The 24,775-nt window shown below is 47.5% G+C and overlaps 1 protein-coding gene across 2 annotated transcripts in view; it reads left to right on the forward strand.

Annotated features, from left to right (window-relative positions):
- FCHSD2 (FCH and double SH3 domains 2) overlaps positions 1-24,775 on the forward strand; it is a 434,367-nt gene that overhangs the window by 28,850 nt on the left and 380,742 nt on the right. For both annotated transcript variants that reach the window (XM_082245226.1, XM_082245227.1), the window contains exon 3: positions 22,650-22,751. In XM_082245226.1, the coding sequence (XP_082101352.1) occupies positions 22,650-22,751 (102 nt within the window). The remainder of the gene's footprint in view (positions 1-22,649; positions 22,752-24,775) is intronic.

Below are 24,775 nucleotides of genomic sequence, written 5' to 3' on the forward strand. Positions count from 1 at the left end.
AACTTTATTGGAGAGGGAGGGGTTAATGTATGCCTGGTGCTTACTAACGTGTGTGGGGGGAGGTGACTGAGTGAGTCAGGGACAGATCGGATGTTCAGCTATGTTGAACACTGCGATCTGTCACTCCCTGTCACTTAGGAGATCCAAACTAGATTCCCCGACGATCGGGGAAGAGCGGCGGCGATCGCCGCCGCTCCTTCCCTGGCCCGACTCCCGCTGTGAATGAAAACAGCAGGAGCGCACCGCCTACAGGGGGAGGAGTCCAGCAATGTAAGTCTACGTCGCTGGACGATAACGAGCCACTGTGCCGCAGTAGAGGCACAGTGAGCGGTCATAAAGTGGTTAAGGAAAATGCTGCTTCTTGCCCTCCCACTCCAATGCTCTGCTCCAGCAGAGCTGAGTAACAGGCACACCACATTAGGATGGGGGGGCTCAGGCTTGTTCTACTACCAAGTGCCAATTATTTTGTGTATTTGATCTAAATTTTCTGCCTATTGGACTGCACAGTCATATTGGGACACCCTGCCCATGGTTGATTTTTTTTTTTGTAGGGGGGGGTCATGTTAGGTGGTATCTAGTTATTGACCGATTATCGGCAAAGCCGGTATATCAAGGTCCGATATGCACTTTGCCCGATATATCGGAATCGGCCTTTTGACCTTTTGACCGATATTGCAGATATTTCGGGAAAGTGCTTGTTACCAGAGTGATGCCTGCAGCTAGAGGCATCATCCCGGTACCGGTGTCCATAGCCGACGGTCGGCTGTCTTGTAATGACAACCGATGCGGCTGAGAAGCCGATTGGCTGTCATTTCAAGGAGCGGGAGGGGACGCCCCCCCTCCCGCCACCTTCCACGGCTCGCTCGGGTCTACCGTCCCACCGGCATCCTACCTTCACCGCCGCCGTCTGACCGGGTCTCCATTTCTTTGAATTCAATGCTGCCGAGTACCCAGAAGTGATGTTATGACATGACATCACTTCCGGGTACTGGCGGCGCCGAATTAAAAAAACTTACAGCATTCAAAACAGCCAAACTTGGCATTTTTAATGCTTTTAAGTGCAGAGGAGGGGTTTGGGGTCTTTTAGACCCCCAGATCCCTCCACCACAGTACCCGTAGACATAAAAAAAAAATGTCTACGGTATCGGCCGATATTGGCCGATACCGATATTGGTATCGGCGGTAAAAAAACGATATCGGTCGATCAATAGTGGTATCTAATGTGCTTAGATCTCTGTAGGTAATCTTCAACTGCAGATAATTAAAACTCAGTCTACTCAAACTGTTTGGAAAAAATACACCTATTATGTGGTGCGCCATGTAATTTATTTTATCTCAGAAAAATACTATGAAATCAATAGTTTGTACTCACCAATTATGCTGTGTAGTTTCATGCAGAGGACAGCTTGTTGTCTCAAGAGGTCTTGGCCAGTCTCTCCCAATAATAAGACTCGCCTTGGAGCCCAAATTAGTGACAGGACAGCAATTAGTGTCGTGTCCCCTTATATATTAGAAGGGATCATAAAACAAGGTCACACAGGACAAGCTTTATAGGACAAGTCCAATTCTGGAGGATCTTACACAGACAGACCCCGAGCAACACAAGGCAGCTGATAGCTACAATCAGCTCCATTAGACTGCTTCATTTAGCGGCCAGACTTTACAATTCTAATGCTGTCAGATCGATCTCCTGTCCAAGTCTTGTCTGAGATAATCCCTGGGCTCCATACTTCATAATAATAATACAGATTTTCTGCATCATTAGTGGCAGCGACCTCGGGGACATTTCTGGAAAAGCCTGGCACGAGGCGGGTTTCAGGGACTTTATCTAGGTGAAAGGAATACATGGTTCTTGTTTGTGATTTTGGTGACTTAAAGTGTATTTTCATTTTGCAGCCAAATTGGGATAACGCCTACTTTATATTTTTTACATGTTCCCATTCACATAGCATATTTAAAAAAAATGCTGCTTACCTCTTTACTTGATTTCTAATTTCTTAAAAATTCTACTTTCCTACTTTGTAGCGGAAAGAGGGCCAGGGAGTTATGTCTAGTATAACTGACCCTGTTTGTACTGGGCTGGCAGATCTCATTTTCAGTTTTAAACTAGAAATGCACATTCATAACAAAGTAAGGTGACCAGATTTTTAAAATTAAATCCGGGGACATCTTTTTTTTTTTTGGCAAATGGCACAGGACTGCATAATACACAGAGCGCTGGGCACAGGACTGCATAATACACAAAGTGCTGGGCACAGGACTGCATAATACACAGAGCGCTGGGTACAGGACCGCATAATACACAACAGCGCTGGGCACAGGACTGCATAATACACAGAGCGCTGGGCACAGGACTGCATAATACACAGAGTGCTGGGCACAGAACTGCATAATACACAGAGCACTGGGTAAAGGACTACATAATATACAGGACGCTGGGCACAGGACTGCATGATACATAGAGCACTGGGCACAGGACTACATAATACACAGAGCGCTGGATAAAGGACTACATAATATACAGGGCGCTGGGCACAGGACTGCATAATACCCAGAGTGCTGGACACAGGACTGCATAATACACAGAGTGCTGGGCACAGGACTGCATAATACACAGAGCGCTGGGCACAGGACTGCATAATTCACAGAGCACTGGGCACAGGGCTGCATAATACACAGAGTGCTGGGTACAGGACTGCATAATACACAGAGCGCTGGGTAAAGGACTGCATAATACACAGAGCGCTGGGTAAAGGACTGCCTAATACACAGAGCGCTGGGCACAGGACTGCATAATACACAGAGCGCTGGGCACAGGACTGAATCTGGGGGACAAAACTGGGGACAGACTTGGTCTGGGGACAGTGTCCTCTGACCGGGTACTGTCCCTGGAAACCGGGGACATCTGGTCACCCTATAACAAAGGGTTAAAGACCTCAAGGCTTGGGTAGATCTCACTGCTTGGGTAAATCATTGTATAGTAATGCAGTTTTAAAAAAATTGCCCCTACAGGTGGACTCGGGGCAGCGTGGTGTCTGTAGAGAGCAAGCTAGGCCAAAGCAATATATATCGTAGAAAAGTTCAGCACAGTGCAAACAGGCCCAGCAAGAGAGGACACTTGACCGGAGCCACTAGCAACCTGTAACAGCAGTGAAACAGCAGTCTGAAGACTTAATGATGCCGACAGTGTCTGCCACGAGGAGCAGAATGTGGCCTGGCCAGGCCACACCCAAACGGGAGGCTTCCTGAGAGGTGATAGCATAGTCTCTGCACTTTCCCTACTCCGAGTCCTCTGGAACCTCTCCCTGCCGCTATGCACTGTTCCTGACAGACAGGAAACTTGTCCCCACACTAACCTCTCGCACAATGTGTGCCAAAGCAGAGATCCAGGGCCTTAAATAGGCTCTGTCCTTACCCAAGATGGCCCCTGAAGTGACATGGGCCATCAGTATCCTATTGGATAGCTGTCTCCCTGTGACTGAAGATATCATTGCGGAACTAAGCCCCTCACAAACTTCCTTCTCTTACTGCATTGCCACTGCAATTGAGTGCCACCTACAGTGGAGACTACAGACTGCACCTGCCTACATACCTGTAGATCTGTCCCCTAGTTGTACATTGCAAGTTATTCTATACAATTTTACACTGCCTGTACAAATCATAATACACACAGCGCTAGGCACAGGACTGTATAATACACAGAGCGCTGGGCACAGGACTCCATAATACACAGAACGCTGGGCACAGGACTACATGATACACAGAGCGCTGGGCACAGGACTACATAATATACAGAGCACTGGGCACAGGACCACATAATACACAGAGCACTGGGCACAGGACTACATAATACACAGAGCGCTGGGCACAGGACCACATAATACACAGAGCACTGGGCACAGGACTACATAATATACAGGAGGGTGTTAGGCATAGAGCGCAGGGTTCAGAGGTTTGCTATGCACAGAGGACACTTCTGCCCCCACATCCATAGCTCACCTCTGCACCCTTCTCTCACAGATTATCTCTGAAGTCACCTCATAGCCCTTCCCCCACAACAGCTAAACTCTCCATCTTTCCATACAGCTGCATCAGCTCTGACCCCTGCCCCCCCCCCCCTGCCCTCATCTGTGTACAAACAGACCCCCCATCTACTCACTTCCCGGTCTCAGCCCTCCACACAGTCAATTTTTTTCTCTGCCTCTCCTCCACTGAACAGCAGCAGGAGCTGCAGAGAGATCATCCAGCAGGGGGCGCCGGCATCAGAGCCACCAGGCTGTTTCTCAGCCAGCATGGGATTCCCTGTCTACATTAATCCGGCCCTGAATCCGGGGACAAAACTGGGGACAGACTTGGACCGGGGACAGTGTCCTCAATCCGGGGACTGTCCCTGGAAACCAGGGATGTCTGGTCACCCTATTCTATGCATCCCCTTGCAGGTAGTCCTATTGATGTAAACTGGGAAGCAGTGGCTGCATGGACACAGCAGCTGCTCTAGATTTGACATCTGTGTGGGTGCGGGTGGATGTCCCTGAAAATCCACTGCATTTGGGGCTGTGCACCCACATGGATGTCAGCTTGACATGAATGGGACTCCCTGCACAGGGATGCATGGAACACTTGTGTATCCCTGTGTGCTTAAACACGGCCCTCACACGGGCATACACTTTAGCATGCCCCATGAGGCCTTAGTAGGAATTTAATAGGAATTTGTTAAATTATTTTGTGTCTAATAAAGAGTTTAGTTAATTTTATTTGAAACCAATGATTTTATATAAACATTTGTAAGGATTGTACTGAGGGTCAGTCTGTCCAATAGTACAATTCCCCCTAGGCCAGTCTGACTGACCTGGGGGCATTGTACTGGGGGGCAGACTGACCTGGGGATGATCACATTGGGGGACAGACTGACCTGGGGATGATCACATTGGGGGACAGACTGACCTGGGGATGATCACATTGGGGGGCAGACTGACCTGGTGATGATCACATTGGGGGGCACACTGACCTGGAGATGATCACATTGGGGGGCAGACTGACCTGGGGATGATCACATTGGGGGACAGACTGACCTGGGGATGATCACATTGGGGGACAGACTGACCTGGGGATGATCACATTGGGGGACAGACTGACCTGGGGATTATCACATTGGGGGGCAGACTGACCTGGGGATGATCACATTGGGGGGCAGACTGACCTGGGGATGATCACATTGGGGGACAGACTGACCTGGGGATGATCACATTGGGGGACAGACTGACCTGGGGATGATCACATTGGGGGGGGCAGACTGACCTGGGGATGATCACATTGGGGGGCAGACTGACCTGGGGATGATCGCATTGGGGGACAGACTGACCTGGGAATGATCACATTGGGGGACAGACTGACCTGGGAATGATCACATTGGGGGAAAGACTGACCCGGGGATGATCCCATTGGGGGGCAGACTGACCTGGGGATGATCACATTGGGGGACAGACTGACCTGGGGATGATCACATTGGGGGGCAGACTGACCTGGGGATGATCACATTGGGGGACAGACTGACCTGGGGATGATCACATTGGGGGGCAGACTGACCTGGGGATGATCACATTGGGGGGCAGACTGACCTGGGGATGATCACATTGGGGGACAGACTGACCTGGGGATTATCACATTGGGGGGCAGACTGACCTGGGGATGATCACATTGGGGGGCAGAATGACCTGGGGATGATCACATTGGGGGACAGACTGATCCGGGGATGATCACATTGGGGGGCAGACTGACCTGGTGATGATCACATTGGGGGGCACACTGACCTGGAGATGATCACATTGGGGGGCAGACTGACCTGGGGATGATCACATTGGGGGACAGACTGACCTGGGGATGATCACATTGGGGGACAGACTGACCTGGGGATGATCACATTGGGGGGCAGACTGACCTGGGGATGATCACATTGGGGGACAGACTGACCTGGAGATGATCACATTGGGGGGCAGACTGACCTGGGGATGATCACATTGGGGGGCAGACTGACCTGGGGATGATCACATTGGGGGACAGACTGACCTGGGGATTATCACATTGGGGGGCAGACTGACCTGGGGATGATCACATTGGGGGGGGGCAGACTGACCTGGGGATGATCACATTGGGGGGCAGACTGACCTGGGGATGATCGCATTGGGGGACAGACTGACCTGGGAATGATCACATTGGGGGACAGACTGACCTGGGAATGATCACATTGGGGGAAAGACTGACCCGGGGATGATCCCATTGGGGGGCAGACTGACCTGGGGATGATCACATTGGGGGACAGACTGACCTGGGGATGATCACATTGGGGGGCAGACTGACCTGGGGATGATCACATTGGGGGACAGACTGACCTGGAGATGATCACATTGGGGGGCAGACTGACCTGGGGATGATCACATTGGGGGACAGACTGACCTGGGGATTATCACATTGGGGGGCAGACTGACCTGGGGATGATCACATTGGGGGGCAGAATGACCTGGGGATGATCACATTGGGGGACAGACTGATCCGGGGATGATCACATTGGGGGGCAGACTGACCTGGGGATGATCACATTGGGGGGGGGCAGACTGACCTGGGGATGATCACATTGGGGGGCAGACTGACCTGGGGATGATCGCATTGGGGGACAGACTGACCTGGGGATGATCGCATTGGGGGACAGACTGACCTGGGAATGATCACATTGGGGGACAGACTGACCTGGGAATGATCACATTGGGGGAAAGACTGACCCGGGGATGATCCCATTGGGGGGCAGACTGATCTGGGGAGGATTACATTGGGGGACAGACTGACCTGGGGATGATCACATTGGGGGACAGACTGACCTGGGAATGATCCCAATGGGGGGCAGACTGACCTGGGGAGGATTACATTGGGGGACAGACTGACCTGGGGATGATCACATTGGGGGGCAGACTGACCTGGGGATGATCACATTGGGGGGCAGACTGACCTGGGGATGATCGCATTGGGGGACAGACTGACCTGGGAATGATCACATTGGGGGACAGACTGACCTGGGGATGATCCCATTGGGGGGCAGACTGACCTGGGGAGGATTACATTGGGGGACAGACTGACCTGGGGATGATCCCAATGGGGGGCAGACTGACCTGGGGAGGATTACATTGGGGGACAGACTGACCTGGGGATGTTCACATTGGGGGGCAGACTGACCTGGGGATGATCACATTGGGGGACAGACTGACCTGGGGATGATCACATTGGGGGACAGACTGACCTGGGGATGATCACATTGGGGGACAGACTGACCTGGGGATGATCACATTGGGAGGCAGACTGACCTGGGACAATGAAAACCATGCCCACTCTTCACTGTGGCGCACTTAACACTGTTTTTTTTTTTTTGTTTTCCAACTTATGATCTTGCACACAGGCCCACTGATTTCATAAAACGCCCCTGTAGGGTGGACAAACAGACAGATGGAAAGGTGTAGGTAATATGAATTCACACAATCTGCAAGGCCAATTTCAATAAAGCCTAAAAAACAAATATCAGTCAGCAGAACAGGTGCATAGCATAGCATCTTTATTGTCACCTTCCTGAACCACTCCTAGCTTTATGGGGATTTTATGGCACAGATCCTTATAGGAGTCCTGCAGACACAGATACAGGAACATGCTGCACTTTTTTGAACCTATAAATATACCGGCAAAGGAGCATCTAGAATTTATAGAGAGCATCGGCTTTATCTTCAGTGGTCAGATCTTACCAATCTTATCATTTTTATTTATCAATTTTTGATCCTTCACATTTTTAGCTGCTTTTTCTTCCATAGCCACTAGAGGGAGCACATACTCTATTTGTAATCACTTTTCCTCCCTTCTTTTTTAATTTTTTCAATAAAATTTTTATTGAGGATTTTGGTGATATAAAATCATATAAAATACAGTATAGATGATGTTAAGCTGCTGCAGACATGGTTGAGAAAAAAAAAAACATGGTCAAATTAGCAAAGAAACAAGAAAAAATGGGCGCTGTGTGTGTGTTACATCAAAAATGTGAAGACATAGAAATAATCAAATATGTACTCACCGTGAGATGAAGGAAATAACACTTTTTCCTTCATTCTTTTGTCAGTGTATAATTGACTCTTTTCGTGTTTTTTTTTTTTTTTGAGACGCAAGATCATTTGCGTTTTTCATATTTAAAATATGTCAAGGCAAAGTAAAATAAAAATATGCCGCAGATTTTTGCAATACAATTTATTAATACTAATTTTATTAGGATTAGTGTGGACATTTTTCCGGATGTGTTTTATTTAGCTTGTCATTATGGCTCCTGTTGTCGGTTTTCTTGCAATACGCTCATTAGAGCGTGTACGGGCGAACAGGCATTGAGGAAAGACTACAGGCAGTGAAAACTTTCCCTTAGATGTGTAAACGTGTTCGCTCTACATAGACACTTCTGCCGATGAACGCGCCATGTGCTACGCGTGGGTCTGTTTGCTGGTAGAGATCTATGTGTATTGTGGTGCGGAGTTCAAGGATCAAGCAGCAGGGATATGACCGCAAGCGGAGGCCCCTGTATAATCTGCATATTTGTCCACTCGGTGGAAATATGTTTGCTCTGTGAAGTCAATATCAGTTTGATACACCAAAAAAATACACATAAAAGTAAAATTTCACCAGTTCATGCACTGATCTGATACACACTCCAAGGCTTGCTGGTGGTCTTTTTTCAATGCGAGGTCATTGCAGCTTCTCCTTGTTTCCACTGGGTGGCGGACAATGAGTTTGTCTGAAAATTACAAAAGGAGACATCAGCACACGGCCGACCACGACCTGAGGAAGGAGGCTCTACCTCCGAAACATGTTGTTATAGCAACCCATTAAGCGTACTACGTTGTCCCGTTCCTTACTTCCCTTCCACCTACAGTCTTCTGGCAGGGCCATAGCGCCCATGCGTAGTTGTAACTAGCTGGCTGGTCCGTGCGCAGGCGCACTGGGCTGTGAACGCCAGGGCCGTAGCGAGGAGGATTCGGGTTACCGGGCACTTTAACCACTTTACCACTAAGCCTATTTTTGACACTTTTTGTTTACAAGTTTAAATCAGTATTTTTTGCTAGAAAACTACTTAAAACCCCCAAACATTATATATATATATTTTTTTTAGCAAAGACTCTGGAGAATAAAATGTTGGTCATTGCAAAATTTTTTGTCACGCGGTATTTTCGCAGCGGTCTTTAAAACGCCATTTTTTGGAAAAAATTACGAAAAATCACATTTCACTGCATTTCTTTTTTTTTTTTTCCTATTTATTTTTTCTTTTTTTTTTACTTTATTACAGGTTTTTAAAAAAAAAAAAATCTGATCACTTTTATTGCTGTCACAAGCAATGTAAACATCCCTTGTGACACCAATATGTAGTGACAGGTACACTTTATGGAGGGATCGAGGGTCTAAAAGACCCTAGACCCCTCCACTACACTTCCCTGTATGCAAAACGCCGAAAACTGCATTTTTGCATACAGCCGTTTTTCAAATCTGCCGCCTTTTGCAGCACAGTAACCCGGAAGTGACGTCATGGACGCTGCCTCCGGGTTACGTCATCGGAGACCCGATCAATGCCATTTCAGGCATTCATCGGGACTCCATCCAGCGGCGGACGTGCCGGCTGGGTGCTCGGGGCTCCCGGTGGGACGGGAGCCCTGAGCAAAGCCACAGAAGGCGGCGGGAGGGGGGGGGACATCCCCTCCCGCCCCCCCGGGTAACGATCGAGCGGCTCCCGAGCCGCATCGGTCATTACCGACGGAAATCCGACCGTCGGCTTCAAACCACGGTACCGGGATGATGCCTCTAGCTAGAGCTATCATTCCGGTATAACCCCTTAAAGTCAGCCGACGTAGGTCTACGTGGCAGACGTTAAGTGGTTAAGAGCGGTGTTCGAGCTCCAAAACATCTGAAGGGGCCATCCAGGGGAGAGAGGAAGAAAGGGAACTGATCGTTATTTTCCTATTATCTTCATGGAAAATGTGAGTGTATTTGTTAGTAATGTTGTTCTATGTCCAATAAAACGGTATTATGTGAGGACAGCCATGTGCTGGTGTCTCCTTTTGTAATTTTCATACAATATTATTATTATTATTATACAGGACTGATATAGCGCCAACAGTTTGCGCAGCGCTTAATATCGTTTTGATATCTATCTGCCTCTATGAAGGGATACACGCTCATGTCTTTCTACTGTGCCTGATCACCATAGTGGAAACAGCATGGCTCTTTCCCTGCAGATAGCCTCGCATCTATGGGAACAGTAGTATAATCCTATGAGGCATTGTTCTCTGAGCTTTGCTGAATGGGATTCACACCAGTAGTAGTGGCGGGAATACATGCATTAGTTTTATCAGAGCAGCGTTCATGGTTCTACATGCTGGTTTTATAGTGTACTGTTAGGCGCGAATTCCGCTACACATAGGTTTGATTGTTAACTACGGTGTGCGGATTTCCACACACCAACGGCAGGAAGCCGTGCATGCTGCTCTGCTCATTCATGATCGTGTACTGCCCCTTTCTGTTGTAGATTTGAATATATACGGGTGTGTCATAGGCTGATTCTATGTGAGTAACTTGTGTCATGTGACTGTACATTTGGAACTGATTGGCTGATGTTGCATAGAAATCACTTCCTGCTGTTATCCCTGTGTTGTCCCATTAATAAACAGAGCTCCATGCTTTAGGCTGGACATTCTAACGAGCATCCAATGTGATAGCAGTCTTTGTGTCTGTAATACTGGGTCCTGCTCAGCGCACTCAATTGCCTTATACAAAAGAGCGGAGAACTGTGCTTTTTTAGCTCAACAGGATTGATTGCGCTTGGCGTATGTTAATATCCAAAAGTGCAGTTATTTGTGCATCAAGCGTACATTCATTTCCAAGACACACAGTCCCCAATCTACCTGCTGATAGAACAGAGCCTTGGGGACAAGATGCACATGCTCAGTTTGGTGTGTATTGCTAGAGAGTTTTTTTTTTTTTTTTTCTTGGAAGGGTGCATGTGATTAGCACAGGGTCAATCAGCACGGTCCAGACAGCGGGTCAGGGGTCCCTGCATCTTCATAGGACAATCATGGGAGAATGAAAATTCTTCCTACAAGCTTTAACCAGACACTGATAGAAGTCACAAGACTGCTATATACTGCTGATGAGACCAGAAGAGAGCAAATCAGAGGCTCTCATTGCTAAGGTTTACATATACTTTAAAGTCCAACTGTGGGCAGAAAAAAATGATCCCTTGTAGTGGGGCTGCACTCTCACAGCAAGGGTTAAAAGTTTATTTTGTCCAGGGCAGAGGAGGTTTTACCCACCTGCTCCCCCCGGCATCCGGTGCTCACCCACACTCTGGCAGTGGACTGTCCATTGGCTTCCTCACATCCAGAGCAGCGCAGTGGTCTTGATGACATCAGGACCCTACACTACTTTAGCGTGGGGTTCCAGGTGTTCCGAGGAACAAGTAAGTATATTTCCTTTTCTTGTTCTCCTAGACCTAAAGGAGCAATTAACCCCTTCAGAGAAGGCACAGGCCCCTGCAAGGGATAACTTTTTATTTACCCCCAAGGTGGGCTTTAGGCTTCTTTCACACCAGTGGACCGATCTGGTCCGCCTGTTCTTTTTCAGGCAGACCCGATTGGACCACCCATTGTTCTCTATGTCTGCAGTAACCCGCCGGCATCTGATTTGATCTGGTCCGCTAAAAACTGATGGATGGAGATACTTTCAACATCCATTCGGCGGATCAGATGACAATTAGATGGAAATGGACATGCAGTCCGTTTCAATCTGACTGCCCCATAGAAAACAAGAGGTTGTGTCATCTGCCTGCTCAGCAGAGAGGACCCCCGTTCGGCCGGCGGATCCGCTTGGACGGATTCTGCCCTGTCTGAAAGGGGTCTTAAAGTGGAGCTCGACCCAAAAGTGGAAGCTCCGCTTTAACCACTTGCCGACTGCCGCACGACTATTTACTGCGGCAGTCAGCCCCCTACAGGCAAAGTGATGTAGGGGTACCCCCGCTCGTACCCTGCCTAGCCAGCGCTTGTGACTGGCGGCTCTGATGTCCGCCGGCCACTCGCGATCTCCCTCAGGAGAGGGAGAAAGACAGACGGCTGATGTAAACACAGCCGTCTGTCATTCTCCCTGAAGTAATGACAGAGGCTATACGATCCTGCTATGTAGGATCGTATGTCTCTGTGATTACTTCACTAGCCACGCCCCCTAACAGTTAGAATCACGCCCCTAGGGTCACACTTAACCCCTTGATCACCAATAAAGTTAACCCCTTCCCTGCCAGTGTCATTTTTACAGTAACAGTGCATATTTAGAGCACTGATTACTGCAGTAATGTCACTGGTACCCCCAAAAGTGTCAAAAATGTCAATCAGGGGTCCGATCTGTCCGCCACAATGTCGCAGTCCCGCAAAAAAAATTGCAGATCGCCGCCATTAGTTAAAAAAAAAAAACAATAAAAATGACATAAATCTTTCCCAAAGTTAGTAAACGCAATAACTTTTGCGCAAACCAATCAAAATATGCTTATTGTGATTTTTTTTACCAAAAATATGTAGCAGAAAACAAATTGGCCTAAAATGTTAAAAAATTTAGATTTTTACATTTTTTTTGCGAATTTCATATACAAAAATTTGAAAAATGTTGTTATTTTTTTCAAAATTGTTGCTTTTTTTTTGTTTATAGCGCAAAAAAATAAAAATTGAACAGGTGATCAAATACCACCAAAAGAAAGCTCTGTTTGTGGGAAAAAAAGAACGTCAATTTAATTTGGGTACAGCGTCGCACGACTGCGCAATTGTCCGTTAAAATCACGCAGTGCCGAATCGCAAAATAGGGCCTGGTCATTGAGCAGCCAAATCCTCCGGGGCTTAAGTGGTTAAAGACTTGTTCCCCGCTCCTCTTAAACAATTGGCATATTTGAGGAGCTGGGGGGGGGGAGTGGGTACCCGATTTCGATTTTGACAGGTTTCCCACTTCTCTTCCGAGCTCCGCGGTGCTCAGAAACGGATGTTCCCCTTCCTCCCTCCCACCTGCAGTCTTCTGGGGCACAGACAGATCCCAGAAGACTGCATCCACCACTCAGAAAGCGCAGCACGACTCGTGCATGTGCAATGAGCATCCGGCTGTGAAGCCGCAAGCTGTCACGAGGTCCGAAGACAGTGGGCGAAACCGTCTGGGGTGAGCTCATTGCTGGATCCTTGGTTAGTGGCTATTTTTTTTAAAAGTCAGCAGCTACACTTTTTGTAGCTGATGACTTTTATTTTTACCACTGGTGGCAGGAACTCTTTTTTAAAATGATTGTAAAGCCTCGTGTTTTTTTTTTTAAATACCAAACATGGTATACTTACCTGCCCTGTGAATGGGGTTTTGCACAGAGCAGCCATGATCCTCCTTTTCCCGGGTCCCTCTTCGACTCATCTGGCCCCTCCCTCCTGTCTAGTGTCCCCAAGGCAAGCAGCTTGCTATGGGGGCACCCGAGCTGAGCTGCAGCTCCATGTGTCCATTCAGACACAGAGCTGCCATTCAGCCCCGCCCCCTCTTTCTCCTGATTGGCCAACTGACTTTGATTGACAGCAGCGGGAGCCAATGGCACCGCTGCTTGTCTCAGCCAGTCAGAAGGGAGAGTCCCAGGGGACTGAGGGACTTAAGGATATTGCTGGATAGAGATGGGGTTCGGGTAAGTATTAAGGGGTGCTAGGGAGGTTGCTACACACAGAAGGCTTTTTATCTTAATGCATAGAATTCATGAAGATAAAAAACCTTCCTGCCTTTATAACTCCTTTAAATTGGTTGTAAACCTCAGATATGAAATATGGAATTATTTATGGAACTTGGAACTAGTTTATGGAACTAAATTATGGAACAAAGCATACCCCTCTATAGTGTGTACTTGTCTCAATTAGGAGCACATGGAGTGTCATTTCTGTCTGCTGCCTCATTCCTCTTCCATCAGCATTAATCACTTCTGACAAGTTTTCCTGACACTAAAGGCTCGTTCACACTTGCTCAAAATATTGATGCTTATCAAACGCGCCTATAGTGTTAATACGCATTAATAGGTACAGCTGATAAGCATTTATTGTGCATTAAAAATGCTCCCCCAAATGCCCTGTGCGCGTTTGCAGTATGGTTGACAAGCGTTTTTGGCTTGTTAACATCGCACCACAAACGCCTACAATCAAGGAAAAAACAGCGTTGGGTCCCCCCACCAATTCATACCAGGCCCATCGGGTCTGGTATGGACTTTGAGAGAAACACTACGCCAAAATTAAAAAAAAAATGCAGCAGAGTCGTTCCCCCCCCCCCCAAAATCCATACCAGACACTTTTCTGCGCATGCAGCCTGGCAGATCAGAAATGTAAGGGAACGAGCGAGTGCACCTCCTGAACCTCCTGAGCCAAATGCCCTCAACATGGGGGGGGGCTGCTTGTTGATGGGGACAAGAGCCTCTTCCCCACAACCCTGGGCGGTGGTTGTGGGGGTCTGTGAGGAGGGGCCTTATCAGAATCAAGAAGTCCTCTTTAACAAAGGGGCCCCCGGATCCTTCCCCCCATATGAATAAGTATGGGGTACATTGCACCCAAAAAAAGTGTCAAAAAGAAATAAAAACACAGAGACAGTTTTTGACAATTCCTTTATTAAAAATAAAAAACAATGTTCCCTGATGTAGATCCATCGTCAATCACGACCCCCATCGCCACCGACGGACAAAAAAAAAAGAAAAAAACAAAGTCTACTGCCATCTGCCTGCCCCGCCATGTGACAGTTCTTATATAGGTAAGGGACATGGCTACCCGGCGATGTCACCTGGTGGCACTGCCCCTTTGTTATGTCACCGACCAGTGCATGCTGGGTCCCCCCTGCCCTAAAACACCAGGCATGTGGAGGGAGGGGGTGCTTGCTCGTCCCCTTCCTTTCCTGACTTGCGGGGCTGCATGCTCAGGTAAGGGTCTAGTACGGATTTGGCAGGGGACCCCACGCCATTTTTTTAAACAATTTGGCATGGGGTTTCCCTCAAAATCCATACCAGACCCAAAGGGCCTGATATGGATTGGTGGGGGGACCCCACACAGTTTTTTCCCTGATTTTTTAATGCTGGCAATAACTTTTTTACATTCAGCTGTCAGTGGGGAAGCCCGCTGACAGCTGATGACTCATTGGTTGTTAAGGATACAGCAAAAAAGAGAAGACTGCAGATAAACAGGTACAAATTATATAGGAGGATTTGTTTCATCTCTGTGTATCACCTGAGACCAGTCACTTCACTGGGTATATGTAAGGGTTTACAACCACTTTAAATGCTACATAAATCACAGTGTTCAGTCAGTAAGGAGGTATGCCGTCCTCTCGGAGTGGAACAATCACCTTGTCTCACTTTCACAGGCCCTGATAAGCTGCTCATACTTCTTATTTGCTCACAAGTCAGATAGCAGGTCACTTGAGCCAGCACACTCCGGGACCTCCATTTTCTCCTATACTATATAAGCAATAGTACGTATCTCAGGGAGAGGCTGGAAGATGCATCTTAGCAGCAAATTCTGCTCCGCTGGATCCCCCTGACTTAGCAGAGGTGAGAAAACTAAACCCAACCCTTCCCATCAAACTCCAAATACTGAACTGTTACCTGTGTGACGCCATATGGTGTCATTATCACACCCTTGTTTTTTTTACATTGGGAATTCCTTGCTGGTAGGGCCAGATTTAGACCTCGGCTGGCCTAGGGCATTTCAGGTTTGAGGGGTCAATCATACACAGAGTTGGCTTACGATCTCAATGACAGTCACACAATTTTAAAATGCATGACACAAAGTCATTTTGAGGTCATGCGTGCACGCACACACACAGTCATAGGCCACCTTCCGTAAGAGCCGGTTACCATATGCGAGGACAGGCATCGCATGTGATTCGGAGTGCACTGCTGTGCAAATCCCATGCAATGTCTGTGCAATGCAAATTCAGCCATACAGATTGTATGGCTGAATTCGCATTGCATTCGGACACAACTCGCACAGGACCTTTTTTTGGGTCCGCACCAGAATCAGATCGCATGGGTGTTCACACCTATGTGATACCATTCATGTCTGAACTGACAGTTCGCACTGCGATATGCCAACTGATCTGGGGGTGTCGTTAACTTTGTGTTAACACCCCCAGCGATTTGCATATGGCAGTGTGAACTGCCTGCGAGTTGAATGCGATGCGGGAACCTGCAGTGGATTTGCAAGGTTCCCGCATCGCATATGTTTGAACCGGGACTAAGAGCGTAAACGCTCTATGTGGGGTTCGCTTCAGGCACCAAAATTATTTTTTTTAAAAACTATACAATACACAAGTCCAGAGTAAAAATTCTGATCAAGTATCACTTCCCAAGATACATTTAATAAAAGAAAGTAATATTTTTATTATTATATATTTTAGATTATTTTATTATTATTTCGTTTTGTATTATTTTATATAATTTTTATATTGTTTTATATTATTTTTGTATAGAGGGGGAGCCCATTTTGACCCCTTGTACCCAATTACATGCAAGGAAATAAAAAAACAGCACCCTTGTTTGCACATGATTGGATAATGGAAGTGAACAGAGCTTTGCCACATTCATTAAAGTGATACTAAACAATATCTTTATTCTCCAAAAAATAGTCCATACACATCCACTATCTAATGGCCCTGTAATCTATTTTTATGAAATCCTTTCTTACTGTATTTTCCTGCTTTTCTGCAAAGTCTTCTTTGAGCTCCAGGTCCTTTCCTTTCACCCATTACTTGTATGTGTTTGAAAGAGAAGTGCGTGTTCGTTGCGGTCATGTGCACTGATCTATGTACACATCACAAATCCCATATTCCATAGCACATCTCTGGAGCGACCAAGAGAGGGTGGCTACGTTCCTACATAGAGTAGGACCATAGAGAACAAATGTAGCCACCCTCTAACAGGAAGTCAGATCACAGCAGCAAAAAAAAAAAAAAGCTTTTGAGGAGGCTAAGAGCAATAGAGGAGACTTTTTTGAGTTAAAGATGTGATGGGAGTCACTTTGATTGGGAGGCCCGTGGATCACAGCTTACCTTCGAGAGGTTGAGAAATCCCTCTCTCAGCTCCCTAGGCCCCTCTTATGTGTAAGTCACACTGTGTCTATTTGAAGCACAGGGTGGCCAATAAAATGATGGACTTAATGGACACTGGGGATATGGTTTGGATTACTCAAACAGGACAATAATATTTGTCAACAATAAGGCCTCATGCACACTGGACGTTTTTACAGCTGCTGTTAGCAGCGTCAGACGTTTTTTTTTGCAGCTGCAGAACGCCCATCCATGTTATTCTATGGCCTCATGCACACATAGAGCTTTTAGGAGCTCCAAGTGGCATAGGCGTTTTACAGCTCCAAAAAAAACCCAGGAACTGTGGGTTCAGGAGCTCCAGCGTCAAGCTGCAAAAAACGTCTGACGCTGCTAAAGGCTCCATAAGGCTCCATAACGTTGCTTAACGTGCGTTAAGCCACGTTATACGTTTTTTTTCTTCCATTCAAAATCAATGGTTCCCTATGGGAGCCTATTGATTTGAATGGAAGTCACACCGCAGGTCGGATCGGGGTGATCCGACTTGCGGTGCGACCTGCACTGTGAGAATCTTGAGGGGGAACTCCACGCCAAAATGGGGAAAAAAACGGCGTGGGGTTCCCCCCCAGGTTCCAAACCAGGCCCTTCGGATCTGGTATGGAATTTGAGGGTAGCCCCGCGCCGAAAAAACGGCGTGGGGTCCCCCCCAAAATCCATACCAGACCCTTATCCGAGCATGCAGTCCGGCATGCCAGGAAAGGGGAGGGGACGAGCGAGCGGCCCCACCCCCCCTGGATCATACCAGGCCACACGCCCTCAACATGGGGGGGTGTGGGTGCTTTGGGGCAGGGGGGGCTCTGCACCCCGCACCTCAAAGCACCTTGCCCCCATGTTGATGAGGACAAGGGCCTCATCCCCACAACCCTGGCCGGTGGTTGTGGGGGTCTGCGGGCAGGGGGCTCATCGGAATCTGGAAGCCCCCTTTAACAAGGGGGCCCCGATCCCGGACCCCCTCCCTATGTGAATGGGTATGGGGTACACTGTACCCCTACTCATTCACCCCATAAAAGGCAGTGTATGGAAATAACGACAGGAGACGTTTTGGAAAATTTATTAAAAATCTTCATCCGGCTCTTGTCCTCTCCGGGGGTCTTCTCCTCTCCGAGGGTCTTCTGCTCTTTTGCTGTCCGCCCTTCTTGTCTTCTCCTCTCCGGGGTCTTCTGCTGTCTTCTGCTCTTTTGCTGTCTGCCCGCCCTTCTTGTCTTCTCCTCTCCGGGGGTCTTCTGCTGTCCGCCCTTCTGCTGTCCAATCTTCTTGTCTTCTCCTCTCCGGTCTTCTGCTCTTTTGCTGTCGGCTGTCGGCTGTCCTTCTTCCTCCGGTCCTCCTCCTCCGACGTCTTCAGCGATTATGCCGGCCTCTGGTCTCTGCAGCTTATTATATAGCCATTAGGGGCGTGGTCGCCAGATGACGTCATCGGGAGACCATGCCCCCTTGTGTCACAGATGACGTCATCTGTGACACAAGGGGGCGTGGTCTCCCGATGACGTCATCTGGCGACCACGCCCCTAATGGCTATATAATAAGCTGCAGAGACCAGAGGCCGGCATAATCGCTGAAGACGTCGGAGGAGGAGGACCGGAGGAAGAAGGACAGCCGACAGCCGACAGCCGACAGCAAAAGAGCAGAAGACCGGAGAGGAGAAGACAAGAAGATTGGACAGCAGAAGGGCGGACAGCAGAAGACCCCCGGAGAGGAGAAGACAAGAAGGGCGGGCAGACAGCAAAAGAGCAGAAGACAGCAGAAGACCCCGGAGAGGAGAAGACAAGAAGGGCGGACAGCAAAAGAGCAGAAGACCCTCGGAGAGGAGAAGACCCCCGGAGAGGACAAGAGCCGGATGAAGATTTTTAATAAATTTTCCAAAACGTCTCCTGTCGTTATTTCCATACACTGCCTTTTATGGGGTGAATGAGTAGGGGTACAGTGTACCCCATACCCATTCACATAGGGAGGGGGTCCGGGATCGGGGGCCCCCTTGTTAAAGGGGGCTTCCAGATTCCGATGAGCCCCCTGCCCGCAGACCCCCACAACCACCGGCCAGGGTTGTGGGGATGAGGCCCTTGTCCTCATCAACATGGGGGCAAGGTGCTTTGAGGTGCGGGGTGCAGAGCCCCCCCTGCCCCAAAGCACCCACACCCCCCCATGTTGAGGGGGTGTGGCCTGGTATGATCCAGGGGGGGTGGGGCCGCTCGCTCGTCCCCTCCCCTTTCCTGGCATGCCGGACTGCATGCTCGGATAAGGGTCTGGTATGGATTTTGGGGGGGACCCCACGCCGTTTTTTCGGCGCGGGGCTACCCTCAAATTCCATACCAGATCCGAAGGGCCTGGTTTGGAACCTGGGGGGGAACCCCACGCCGTTTTTTTCCCCATTTTGGCGTGGAGTTCCCCCTCAAGATTCTCACAGTGCAGGTCGCACCGCAAGTCGGATCACCCCGATCCGACCTGCGGTGTGACTTCCATTCAAATCAATAGGCTCCCATAGGGAACCATTGATTTTGAATGGAGGCAGAAAAAAACGCTGCTAACAGCTACTGTGGCCAAACGTGCAATAACGCTAGTAGAAAAAGCTACTGAAAGCACGTTTTTACAGCTGCTGTTTCCCGGCGTTATGTAAACAGCTTTGGAGCACGTTTTTATGACGCCCTGTGTGCATGGAGCCTATATCTCAAGGAACATATGAAGACTCTGGGACTCTAGGCCTAGCTGCCTATTGCCAATAAGAGACTGCTTCACACAGTCAGACTCCAAGCAGATGCTAATATCATCAGCTCAACCACCTGTCTTCCACACATTGTTAATTATGCTGATTTACTCACCTATTGTTTACTATGGGTTCTGTGTTTACACTTCTAATAATGTGTATTGTATTTTGTTTTAGCCTTGTTGCCGGAAGTCTGGTCTTCCAGTCTGGTTTAAGTGCGCTGAGTGAATTAGAATGTTAATGATAACATTGTCTAGATAGGATTAGCCACGAGTCAGCTGTACCTCATTAACTAACCATTGTGTCATGTTTTGGGTAAATATTTTGGTCATTGTTCATGAAGTCACTGACCTACTTCTCAAGTGTATAAAAAGTATATTTCTTGTTCAATAAAGGTTGTTATTCCAGATCCATACAAGCTAAGTTCAGGCTAGTTTTGTATGGGGGAGCTGTAATATCTGATATCTATGTTCAGACTGGAGGAAGTGGTATTCTGACGGAAGCCCGCAAACACAGTGTGGGTCGTGGTTCCGTTACAGCGGAGTTCCACCAAAATGTGGAAGCTCTGCTTATCTGCTTCCTCCTCCCCCTCCGGTGCCACATTTGGCACCTTTCGGGGGAGGGGGGTGCGGATACTTGTTAAAAACAGGTACACGCTCCCACTTCCGTGTAAGGGCTCCGCAGGGACCTACGTAATTTTCCGGGAGACACACTTTCCTTCACTTCACTTTCTGTTTTCCTTAGTAAGGATGCTGGCGCCTGCACCTGGAGCCGATGGACGGGTCGGCTTCGGGTGGTGGCATTGTACGCTCCCTGGACAGGTAAGCGTCCTTATATTAAAATACAGCAGCTGCAGTATTATTAGCTGCTGACTTTAATTTTTTTTAATACAGGCTGGAACTCAGCTTTAAGGAGAAAAACATTAACAGAAATGTACTAATAATGGGGTAAATGATGCAGTAAATGTCGTGTGTACATAAATGTTAATTCAGAACAGCAAAAAATTTAAGCATTCACGAAAACTTCCTACTGATCTCAATGCACCAGATGCAGCACCTCTGAAGGGACTGAAGTATCTATAGGGAAATTGATAAGTAGAACAACAGGGCGAATTCTAAGTGTAGTTAGTTACGTATTTATTGTGGTGAAAAGACAAATGGCATCATCCCAGCCCGCACCCCAGGCTGTTCAGGCACCCAAAGCTGTTTCATAGGAAGAAGTGGAGAGAATTACATGACCCCCCACCCCTCCTGTACCCATAAGTACAAGGTACTGGGCTTGCAGTACTTTGTTTTGCAAGGGCAAACTAAAGGTTGCCTTTAGCCGCTTGCTGACCGCCCCACATATACTGGGGTGCTGGTGGCTCCTACAGGTGAAATCACGTACATATATGTCTTCTGCACTTCAGGGTTTGTGCCGCGCACATGCGCCACCAGCAATCAGCTCCTGCTGTGATTGTACACAGCAGGAGCCAATCAGCGGGTCTCGGTGGACCCGATGTCTGCCAAGACCCGCCGATCGTACCCGACAGAGGCAGAACAGTGGTCTGCCTATGTAAACAAGGCAGATCGCCGTTCTGTGACAAAGGAAGATAGAGATCTTGTGTTTCTGCTAAGCAGGAACACAGGTCTCTGTCTTCTCACAGTAGAAGCACCCCCCCCCCCCCACAGTTAGAAAACACTCCCTAGGGACACATTTAACCCTTTGATCACCGCTGATGTTAACCCCTTCCCTGCCAGTGTCATTAGTACAGTGACAGTGCATATTTTTTAGCTGTATTGGTGTCACTGGTCCCCAAAAAGTGTCACTTAGTGTTTGATTTGTCCGCCGCAATGTCGCAGTCCCGCTATAAGTCACTGATCGTGGCCATTACTGGTAAAAAATAAATAAAATATCCATAAAAATGTCCCATAGCATGTAGATAACTTTTGCGCAAACCAATCAATATACGCTTTTTGGGATTTATTTTTTTTTTTTTTTTTACCAAAAACATTTAGCAGAATACATATTGGCCTAAACTGACGAAAACATTTTTTTTATTTTCGAAATCGGCGGTCTTTTTTTCTTTATAGCGCAAAAGATAAAAAACACACAGGTGATCAAATACCACCAAAAGAAAGCTCTATTTGTGGGAAAAAAAGGACAATTTTATTTGGGTACAGCGGCGCACGAATGTGCAATTGTCAGTTAAATTAAAGCAGTGCCGAATCGCAAAAAATGGCCTGGTCATGAAGAGGGGTAAACCTTTCGGAGCTGAAGTGGTTAAAGCAGTAGTATCGGAGTATACTTAACTGTTACCTACGGGTAAGCCTATAATAAGGCTTACCTGTAGGTAAATTTAATATCTCCTAAACCTGCACGGTTTAGGAGATATTCACCCTGCATGCAGCCACTGACACCAGCGGCACATGCGCTCTTAAGGTCCGGCGGACCTTCAGAGCTTCCTGTCGGCTCCTTGCCGGAAAGTGAACTCCGGCGCGCATGCGCGGGAGTGACGTCATCGCGGCTCAGGCCACTCACAGCGCCGGAGCCGCCGAACCCGTAAGAGACGCCGAGGGAACATATCAGCTCCCTCAGCGGTGTCCAGGCGACCGTGTCGGGGCTTCGTTCTAAGGTAAGTATTTCATAATGAGCTAGTATGTGATGCATACTAGCTCATTATGCCTTTGTCTTACAGGTTTTTTTTTTTTTGTTTTTTTATAATGATACGCTTTAATATATATATATCCATACTAAAATTACATTTCTTTTTCAGATATCAACAATAGACCACAGAAAAGGGCAGTTTGGGAGAAAAGTGGAAGAGATGAATGTGGAGCTGCAGGATGAACCCCTCCAGACTATGGACACATGGGAGGTAATGCTTTCAATTATCATCAGAGGTGTAACTGGGGGGGTAAAACACATAAATGGGATTGGTATGACGCTAGAAAAAAATGGGGGCATGCACAAACACTGACACTATGTCATACTGATTATTCAGGTATTTCATATAAATATATTCCCTACACCAAGGTAGGTCTTCTGTCAGAATAGCGCTACCTATCAGATTCTGCTACCGGAAGTATCGTAGGGACTAGAACTTACTGCGACATGCGTTCCAACATGGCCGCTGTGCGTTCCAATAGGTTTCCTAATGTGACAGAACACGAAGCAGAGGCGGAAATCTTCTTACACCCACGCAAGTCTTGAATTTTAAATTTATTTTAGCAGTTACCTCACCTTATATAGTAAAATAGACTATTTCACCGCGACCGAGTGAAATAGTCTATTTCACTATATATTCAGTTTGTCCCTGAGCAGTTCGGGGTGTACCAAGATGGCCGTCCCCACCTTCTACCTGCAGGTTACTAGAATAAAATAATAATACAAATGTAATACTGTGATTCAGTATATAATGGGAGTTTACTGCTAAAATAAATGTAAAATTCAGGACTTACGTGGGTGCAAGGATTTGTCTGCCTCTGCTTCGTGTTCTGTCACATTAGGAAACCCATTGGAAGGCATAGCGGCCATGTTGGAACGCATGGCGAATGCGCAGTAAGTTGTTCTAGTCCATACGTCACTTCCGGTAGCAGAATCTGATAGGTAGCGCTATTCGGATAGAACATAGGCAACCTCGGCATTCCAGCTGTGGTGAAACTACAAATACCATCATGCCTCTGGGAGTCATGCATGTGGTTGCCAGAGTCTTGCAATGCCTCCTGGGACTTGTAGTTCCACAACAGCTCAGGTTGCCTAGCCCTGCCTTACACACATCTACAAATGCTCCATCTAGTGGCTGTCTGTGTATTAGGCAGCACAGGGAGGCTCTAGATCAGGGGTGTCAAACTCAATTTAATCGCGGGCCACATCAGCATTATAATTGCCCTCAAAAGGGCCGGTTGTATCTGTAAAACTAGATGTCCACAGCATCCTCTACCCTTACATAAGATGTCAAGAGCCTCTTCACCATCAGAAGTTGAGTCCTCCACCCTCCAGTACATCTCAGTGAACCCCCCTTAACTTGTGCTGCTGCTGGGAAGAAGCTGGAGGCATTGCTGGAAAGCAGAAAGTACGGGGTCTGGAGGAGAATCAGAGGAGGGCTGGAGCTCTCCTGCAGCTGCAGGAGAGGTGTGAGGGCCACATAAAATGGACTGGAGGGCCGCATTCGGCCCGCGGGCCTTGTGTTTGACACATGTGCTCTAGATCTAGAAGTTACTGTGTAAGCCATATAGAACGATCCTGTTTTTTTTTTTTTTTTTTTTTTTGGGTGAAAGTTACACTTCGGCTTCATGCACACTGGAAGTTATCAAAATGTCAGTAGAAGGCTGTAGCTGTAAAAGGAGTTTTTCAGCTTTTTTTCAGTAGCGATTTTTAGCGTTTTTTAGCTTTTATTTCAGCTGTAGCGTTTTTGACCTTTTTTTTAGCAAAACTATACTCCCACAAAAGCTTATGGCCTAAAAACATTGATAAATGCAGAATAGCTGCATTTTTCAATGTTTTTTGGCGTTTTTCAGTGTTTTTAAGCTTTTATCAGAGTTAGAGCGTTTTTACAGCTGGAAAACGCCTCTTAACCACTTAAGCCCCAGGCCTATTTCTGACACTTTTTGTTTACAAGTTAAAACCAGTATTTTTTCCTAGAAAACTACTTAGAACCCCCAAACATTATATATATATTTTTAGCAAAGACTCTGGAGAATAAAATGTCGGTCATTGCAATATTTTTTGTCACGCGGTATTTGCGCAGCGGTCTTTAAAACGCTATTTTTTTGGAAAAATTACGAAAAATAACATTTCACTGCATGTTAAAAATACTAAGCAGTAAAGTTAGCCCATTTTTTTTTGTATATTGTGAAAGATGATGTCACGCCGAGTAAATAGATACCCAACATGTTACGG

Source organism: Pelophylax lessonae, assembly GCF_965119305.1.
Source record: "Pelophylax lessonae genome assembly, chromosome: 2".
Taxonomy (NCBI): domain Eukaryota; kingdom Metazoa; phylum Chordata; class Amphibia; order Anura; family Ranidae; genus Pelophylax; species Pelophylax lessonae.